The sequence below is a fragment of the Drosophila bipectinata genome, chromosome 4, assembly GCF_030179905.1.
Source record: "Drosophila bipectinata strain 14024-0381.07 chromosome 4, DbipHiC1v2, whole genome shotgun sequence".
Taxonomy (NCBI): domain Eukaryota; kingdom Metazoa; phylum Arthropoda; class Insecta; order Diptera; family Drosophilidae; genus Drosophila; species Drosophila bipectinata.
Window position 1 is genome coordinate 1,883,982 of NC_091740.1, and position 8,543 is coordinate 1,892,524.

An 8,543-nucleotide genomic window follows, 5' to 3' on the forward strand; every position below is an offset into this window, starting at 1 on the left:
ATCGAGTGAAATTCAGAAAATTGAAAGTGCCTGAAAAGTATTTTTTTGCCAGTGTTAAAGTTAAAGAGTGCAAGTTTAATTTTTTACCAGTTTTTTATATTCGTGTTTATTAATTAAAACTAACTTATATGCCTACTATACATTGTTGTTCCCCGACTGGGCTGTAGGAGCATGGGCCTAAGTTGTGCGGTACGGCCGTGAAGCAATGCTTCGCACACCTCTGGCGCCCTACTCCTCCCGCCCATTACGCGCCCTCTCCAGGGCTCTCAGCTCCGTCATCATCTTGGCCACAAATACGGCTATCGCTTCCCATTTGACCGGCGTCTGGAGCATTTGAGGCACCATACTGCTTGGTGTAAAGGCCTCTTCCAGGATCTCCCCCAGGGTTAGGCGATCCTCCTCAAATCGCCTGCACTCGAAGAGGACGTGGAGTGAGTCCTCTGTGACTCCACTGCCGCACGACGGGCAGCAGTCCTCACTTTCATGGCCAAAACGCTTCAGGTAGCTTCTGAAGCACCCATGCCCACTGAGGGCCTGAGTGAGGTAAAAGTCTACCTGGCCATGCTTCCTTCCGGTCCACTCTCCCACGTCCGGAATGAGTCGGAATGTCCAACGTCCTTTGGAAGATGCCTCCCATCGTCGTTGCCAGTTTGCCAAGCTAGTGGCTCTCGCTTCCCTCTTCCTGTCCGACGCCGATGAGGGGCTGTCCTAAGCCATGTTGGCCAGCTCCTTCCTCTCTCGGACTAGCTCTCCTAGTGGTATCAGACCTGCGATCACGAGGGCCGCGTCGTCCGACACCGTCCTGAAGGCACAGGACGTCCGTAGCGCGCATAGGCGGTAGTCTGCCTCGATTCCTCGTGCGTAGGACCTTACTCCCATCGCCTCGGCCCACACTGGGGCAGCGTACAGGATTTGGGAGCTCACCACACTAGTGATGAGCTTGCGCCTTTCCTGTCTCGGGCCTCTGATATTGAGGAGCATCCGCGAGAGGGCCCTCGTCGTCTCGCTCGCCCTCCTGTGGGCGTACTCGAGGTGCTCCCGGAACGAGAGCCTTGTGTCGAGCCAGACCCCCAGGTATTTTAGAGCTCTCCCCGAGGTAACGGCCACTCCTCCTACATGAACTGTCGCTGTTTCTACCTTCTTCCGGCTCGAAATTAGCACCGCTTCCGTCTTTTGTGGAGCGAGCTGAAGGCCTGCCCTAGACATCCATGCCTCTACGCTCGCCACCGCGGAGTTTGTTTGGGTTTCCACCCCGCGAACAGTCTTCGCCACCACCACTATGGCTATGTCGTCGGCGAATCCAACGATGGTAGTACCCTCATCCATGGGTAATCGGAGTACTCCATCATACATCGTATTCCACAAGAGCGGGCCTAGCACAGAGCCTTGCGGCACTCCGGCGGAGACCACTCGCTCTTTCTGTCACTCAGGTAGCTATCCACCATCTTCAACAGGTACTCCGGGATCCTAAGCTCCTTCAGGGCTTCGAGAGTCCGCGACCAGCTCGCCGTGTTGAATGCGTTCTTTACGTCCAGGGTGGTAACCAGACAATATTGTTTGGTTCCCCCCTCCCATCTGGTGCCTTGGATGGCGCTTGCTGCCAGGGTCTTCACCCTCATGATGGCATCTATCGTTGACCTCCCTTTCCGGAACCCGTACTGCTCCTCCGCCAGTCCGCCCTCCCGGCTTATCGCCGCCTGGAGTCTCGTGGCCAGGATCTTCTCCAATACCGTGCCTACGGTGTCAAGGAGGCAGATGGGTCGGTAAGACGCGGCCTCCCCGGGTGGCTTACCGGGCTTTGTTAGTAGAAGGAGCCTCTGCTTCTTCCACACCTTCGGGAAGGATCCTTCCAGCAAGCATTGATTGTAGACTGCTGCAATCTTTTCTGGTATTTGGGCCAGGGCCACCCTGAGTGCTCGGTTTGGCACCGCGTCTGGGCCGGGAGCTTTGTTGGGAGCTAGATTTCGTGCAGCCGCTAGCACCTCCTCTGCTGTGACCGTTTCCACTGACTCTTCTTCGACGTCCTCAATAGCCGGGCGTGTTCCTTCTCCTTGACAGCTTGGAAATAATATGTCTATTATGGCGCTCAGTGCGACCGGGTCTGAAGGGGGCTGGCTCCCTGCCCTGACCTTTTTTGTTACGATTTTATACGCCCGTCCCCATGGGTCGTGTTCCGCTTCGTCGCATAACTTGAGGAACAGCTCGCGCTTACTGTCCCGTATGGCCTTTTTCAGCGTTTTCCTCGCTGCCTTGAATTCAAGGCGTCTTTGCTCCTGCGCGTCAGTGCCACGAGCTCGCTGCAGGGATCTTCTAGCCCTTAGGCACTCCTTACGAAGAGCCGAGATATGGCTTGTCCACCACGGAGCTGGTTTATGATGCCGAGCAAAGGTCGTGCGCGCCTTCATGCATGCGTTACAGGCCGCATCAAGGGACGGTGGCATCAAGGGCACCGCTCCTATCGGTGGGGCTTCGGCACTGGCTTGCAATGTGGCCAACTTCCAGGCATCGGTAGCACCTCGGCTGGCTCTGCCTCTCCCGGATCCGGCACACGGTCCATCCGATCCTCACTCTCCCCTTGCTCACAACTGCGGTCGCAATTTTACTGGGCAGACCGATGATGGCGGTCTGTGTGTCCCTGGATCTTGCCCGAAGGCTCCTTAACGTGGCCAACTTTCCATCCACTTCAAACTGCTCGGCCAGAGCAAGCCGAATGTCCCCTTCCGTCGCTAGCGGGTCGAGGTCCCTAATCTCTATATATTTCATCTTGCTGTCCTCGGACAGCGCTCGCACTTCAGCAGCTCCTTGAAGCACCTTTTCGAGGTTCTCCCTCATGGAGTCCGTGCTATCCACACGGTTTTTCGATAGCTCTAGCAGCAGGTTCCCAGTTGCGGTGCGGCGCACCTTATGGACATTTTTGCTGAATTCCTTCAGCTGGCCGTCCTGCCGTCTAGTGACCAAGGCAAGCACCTCGCTATACTTCCTTCCCTTGGCTTCTACAACTATCGCGTCGGGTCGGGTGAACGTCCTTGGCTTCCTCCGTGTTGCCGTCTCCCATCCAGGTCCTGGCGCTGCTGTCAGTGCGGCCGTGCTCTGACCCCCTACTCCCGCAGTCCTGGGGTCCGGGTGGCTGGAAGTCCGCTTGGTGGGCCCTTCTCGTGCCCGGATTTTCGGGGTCTTCGCCGAGGCCAATGGCGCGCCTCTTGGTAGTGGAGTCGCGCTGTCCTGGCTAAGCCGTCGCCATGGGTCAGTCTGGGCTGCCGCTTCCTTGCGCCGCGTTAGGAGGGTTTGTGTTTTTTGGTCAGTCTTTGCAGTATCTGCCTGACCGCACCTCGAACAGACGACCTCCGCAGCTGCCGCCGTCGTCCCTGCATCACTGGGGTTGGAGAGGATCCCGCTAAGGCCTTCCTGTAGCTCCTTCATCCTGCAGAACATCCTCTTCATTTTGAGGTTGATGCTCCTCACCTGTTTCTCGTGCGTTTGCTGGATTATGTCCTCCAATATCGCCTCTAACTCCGCCAGCATGCTGGAGCAAGGCTTCTCTGTTGACGCTCTCGTCCTCTTGGCTGGAGTCGATCTCTGGGGCTCTGATGGACTGGATTGTTCCCTCGTCCTTTTTGGGGTCTCCTTGTCTTCACCCGCGGGAACACCGCCTGTTGGCATCGCTGTGCTCCGCGTTGCCTGCAGAATGGGTGACCGCAGGATTTTGGAGCTGCTCAGAAACGCTGAGGATTGCTCCGCACTTTGTTGGCTTGTCGCTTTTACTGCCGGGGCGGCCAAGCTAGCCACCGCCTCGTCAGTCGTGGGTTGAATGGTGTTTGGGGCCTCCAGAATCCGTGCCCCGACCGTGGGTTTCCCCACGGGTGGATTTCCACTTGAGTGGTTGCCACCTGGAGTATTTGTGTTTTAATCCATCATTCTTCCAGTTGTGCTTTTTATACCTACTGCCAGGTTTGCATTTTATACCTTCTGCCAGGTTGGGGTTTGCTGCCGGCCACTATGGCTCAGACGCAGACCCCGTAGCCGCCCATTGTGGGACAGACGCTACGAGGATTTGGAGTGGGAAGAAGAAGGGGGAGGGTGGGCATGATCCATCCGGGCTACGATGGGGGATATACCGCCCCTGCTCGGTCGCCATTGCCCCGTTTCCAGAGTGCACCGCCGCGGCGGAGGGGTTGGACAATGGTCGGGTCCATGACCTTGTGCACTGCTCCTAGGATCCCGCCCGCCCTCATAAGCGCGCTATGGAAATTTCTCCTGGTGCCGCCCTCTGCGGGTGGCGTTAGCAGCGACGATACGGCGCCAAGTGGCGCCCTCTTCAGGTACTACCGTTTTGGTCGGAGCTGGTCACACTGCCGGTCAGCTGTGATCAGCTGGTACTGCGATCCGCATCACTGACCAGCACAACCCAATTTGGGCGAATTTGCAACGCGGGAAAAGCGATGCCACCAAAAGAGAGGGAGAAAGCTTACCCTGCCCCCCCCTGTCCAGCGACGTCGGATTATTGCTCCGGGGCCAGCGAGCCGGGAAAACGGAGCCACTGGGAACCCTTCGTTCCTGCATCCCAGGTGAGCCATGATATGTGCCCAGGGGTTCACAAACTTGTTTTTTAGGCCCCGCGAGGCCGGAAGACTGCGCGATCAGCGGGACGCGGCACAACCACGTCCGTCTCGTTCAACCTTCACTTCACTTCCCTAATTTTTTACCAGTGACAAAAAGTGTGTGTTTAAAAATATATGAAATAATTTTTGATACATATATTTTGGTAAGTCTATTCCCCTAAAAGCGTCCTTTAATATAAGATTTATGAAGGAGGAATTTAATCCTTCGTAAATTTCTTATTGTTTACTTTTTTACAATTTAATTTGAATTTTTTAAACAGCACCCAAAAAATGCCACGTGTTTCACGCACATCCCAGGAGCAACGCCGCCAAGCTGCTTTAAACCGCAGCAGAGCCCGCTATCAACAAAATGCGGTGCAAATAAGAAACAGGAACTCGCAACACATCGCCAATGTACGCGCACGCAACCCAGACCTACGGGAGGAAAGTCGTGCGCAGGATTCCGCAGCACGGGCTCAGAGGAGACGCAGCGAAAGGATTTGCACTCTAGAGCGCCTTCATGATACTGAAGCACATGCTGATCGGCGGCTGGATCATCAATTGCGTGTTCCAGAGAGGATTCGGGACATGGAAGCACGTGCGAACCGTCGGATTATTCCGGAGTACCGAAATCCGGAACGGGTTCGGGACGCCGCAGCGCGTGCTATTCGTCGAGAGGACTCCGAGCAGCGGCGACAAGAGCAGGTGCAAAACACTGCTGATCATGCGACACGGAGGACTATTCCGTAGTACCGAAATCCGGAACGGGTTCGAGACGCCACAGCGCGTGCTATTCGTCGAGAGGACTCCGAGCAGCGGCGACAAGAGCAGGTGCAAAACACTGCTGATCATGCGACACGGAGGACTATTCCGGAGTACCGAAATCCGGAACGGGTTCGAGACGCCGCAGCGCGTGCTATTCGTCGAGAGGACTCCGAGGAGCGGCGACAAGAGCAGGTGGAAAATACTGCTGATCATGCGACACGGAGGACTATTCCGGAGTACCGAAATCCGGAACGGGTTCGAGACGCCGCAGCGCGTGCTATTCGTCGAGAGGACTCCGAGGAGCGGCGACAAGAGCAGGTGCAAAACACTGCTGATCATGCGACACGGAGGACTATTCCGGAGTACCGAAATCCGGAACGGGTTCGAGACGCCGCAGCGCGTGCTATTCGTCGAGAGGACTCCGAGGAGCGGCGACAAGAGCAGGTGCAAAATACTGCTGACCATGCCTCTCGGAGGACCAATCCCGAATTTCGAATTCAAGAGCGGATTCGGGACGCTGAAGCGCGAGCAACTCATCGCGAGGACCCAGAAGAACGTGCAAGGGAACAGGAAAGGAACACTGGAGAGCACCGACAGCGACGAAGGGATCCGGAAAACAGGCAGCGAGAACGGGAAAGGGACGCCGATTACAGGAGAGGAACCAGGAGAAACCCCATCGCAAGAACCCAGGAGCAACGGATAAACACATCACAACGCCGGGAAACACGACAACAGCGGAGGATTCGGGAACAACAAATTCGACTAATGGCAGAGGAAAGATTAATAAACTTCAGGATGGACCCCCAAAATCGACTGGATGCCTCCCAAAGGCAGTCGCAACGCAATATGGACGCAAGAGCTCAACTTTCGGAGGACGAACTGGATCAGGAACGAGAACAACAGCGAAATAGGATTCGAGCAACAGCAAGGGATCTTTATCACAGGAACATAAAGGAAGGACCAACGGAAATTTGTATTTGCTGTGGAGGAACATGGTTCCGTTCGCAGGTAAGTGGATTATACATCCTGGCTATCTCCTCTAAATTTCCCCTCCTAAACGTTGGCAACGCTTTTTATTTGTCACGAAAATTTCCTAGTCCGTCCGGTAAATATAACTTTTGCCATACTTGTCGTCGTGCCATCTCTCTTGGCAAACTCCCGTCACTCTGCCTTTCCAATGGGTTCGACTTCCCAGAAATTCCTGAGTGCTTAAATGGACTCACCTGCCTCGAAGAACGCCTTATTTCACCGAGAATTCCTTTTATGAGGATTATTTCCCTCGGGTATGAAAGACAATGCGGGATCAGAGGGGCAGTGGTGAATGTTCCAATTTCAGTTCCCGATATTGTGACTGCGCTTCCGCGCTCTTTTGACTCTACCCATGTCATCCAAGTCCATTTAAAAAGGAGACTAGAGTACGCACACAATTTCATGACTGAAACTATTCGACCCGCTCGGGTCCTTGAAGCTGTACGGTACTTAGTGAATACCGAGCTCTACAGAAAGCACAACATTTCACTGAACGAATCATGGCTAGCAGAACTTCAAGGAATTAATGAAATTCCTTTTATTGCGGACGAATCTGATCGCGAAGCAGTAGAGCAACTTCTTCAGCAGCAACACCTATCCCTAAATGCTGCAGAGCTCGAAGAAAATTTAAATCCCGGAGGCCATGAAACATTATTGGAAAATAATGATACTGCTATTCAGCGAATTGCATTGGCACCGGGTGAAGGCCGTCGCCCAACATGCTTAACGCTTGACGAAGACGCAGAGGAACTTTCCTTTCCAACTATTTATTGCGGGGAAATATTTAAAGGAAATACAACCTATGCGAAAAAAGCCAGATCCCAAATCCGTTTTTACGACCGTCGTTGCGCTGTAGTTCCTAAAGTTTTATACATGTATAAATTTTACGAAATGCAGCGCATTCAAAATTCTATATCAATTGCTTTACGCAAAAAGTCAGGTGCAGTTACCGCTGGTAATCTGCGGGATGAGTCATTTGTTGACAGACTTGTGCAACATGATGATGGCTACCACATCCTTAAAGGGTTACGGTCTGCACCAGCTCATTGGGAGGCTGAAAAAAAAAAGGTTATAGCTATGATTCGACAATTTGGGTTGCCAACATTTTTCATTACTCTTTCCGCTGCTGAAACTAAGTGGAATGAACTTTTAGTTATCCTTTCCCTTCTATTGGACAATAGGGCTATAAGCGAGGAAGAAGCGGCAGCTCTTTCCAGCTCCGAAAAGGCTCGGTTAATCCGATCCGATCCAGTGACGTGCTCCCGGTACTTCGATTATAGGTTGCGGCAATTAATGAAATTGTTCAAAACCGATATTTTTGGGGAATTCATCGAAAAAATCCTACGTGTGTCGATAGCCTTTGAGATAGCCGTTGCCGTGAGATACAGAAACTAATCAAACTTGATTATTTGCTCTAGATCAAAAATTATGGACGTTAGGTGTTCGGCCATGGACCCCCTTTAAAAAAATAGGGCCTACGAATAAGGGCTGCAGGGCCGCCATTTTAATTTCGATTTATTAAAAAAAAATTTTATTGTGTACTTTAAATATAATATAATAAAACCTCATTTACAAATTTTCGATTAGCTGTTTTGATTTGGCCAAAAAAAATTCCAGAAAATCCGTTTTTTTTGGCCTGTTACTCAGATGTCCCCCCTTAAACTTATGTTTTGTATCTGATCCTGATGGTACTTGTAGTAACCCGTAAGTTCCCCCTCAATAAGGACAGGTTATTTCCAATTTAGATTATAGAACAATTGATTTATTTAAGTAATAATCGGGTCGCGTCTGCTCCGCACGCTCGGTCAATTACAACTAACTCTCCCCCTGCTCTGTCACTCCGCTCGCGCTCTCCTTGCCATTCTCGCCGCTCTCCTGCATGACATCGCCGCTCATTGCCGGCTCCCACATCCCTCCTTTATTGACAAGTTTTAGCTTCAAGGATGGGGCAGCCAAAGGAGCCAAATCTTCTGGGGACTGTCTAAGCCGATGACCTATTCCTTCTTCGACGTCTTGGTGATCCTGAGTAGATGTCATCTTCGGTTGAGGGCTGCTTAACGATGAGGGTCCAGATGTATCCAGGTGACTTGCGTTGATTGGTATTTTCTTGAGGTGCGATACATTCCTCGTGAGAGTCCTACCCCCTGCCCT

General features: G+C 52.7%; 1 protein-coding gene across 1 annotated transcript; it reads left to right on the forward strand.

Moving 5' to 3' along the window:
• The first annotated feature begins 4,083 nt into the window (after nt 1-4,083).
• Nucleotides 4,084-7,831, forward strand: LOC138926835 (trichohyalin-like). The gene is made up of 4 exons (XM_070282401.1): nt 4,084-4,319; nt 4,880-5,259; nt 5,761-6,371; nt 7,811-7,831. The coding sequence occupies exons 1-4, from the start codon at nt 4,084-4,086 to the stop codon at nt 7,829-7,831; spliced, it is 1,248 nt and encodes a 415-aa protein (XP_070138502.1).
• Nucleotides 7,832-8,543: the final 712 nt, after the last annotated feature.

Excerpts from the sequence above, each read along its gene's own strand:
- LOC138926835 (XM_070282401.1), top strand. The coding sequence starts at position 4,084 with ATGATCCATCCGGGCTACGATGGGGGATATACCGCCCCTGCTCGGTCG. Across the intron at positions 4,320-4,879 it reads CCAAGTGGCGCCCTCTTCAG|CACCCAAAAAATGCCACGTG; the intron begins GTACTACCGTTT and ends TTTTTTAAACAG. Across the intron at positions 6,372-7,810 it reads GAACATGGTTCCGTTCGCAG|ATCAAAAATTATGGACGTTA; the intron begins GTAAGTGGATTA and ends TATTTGCTCTAG.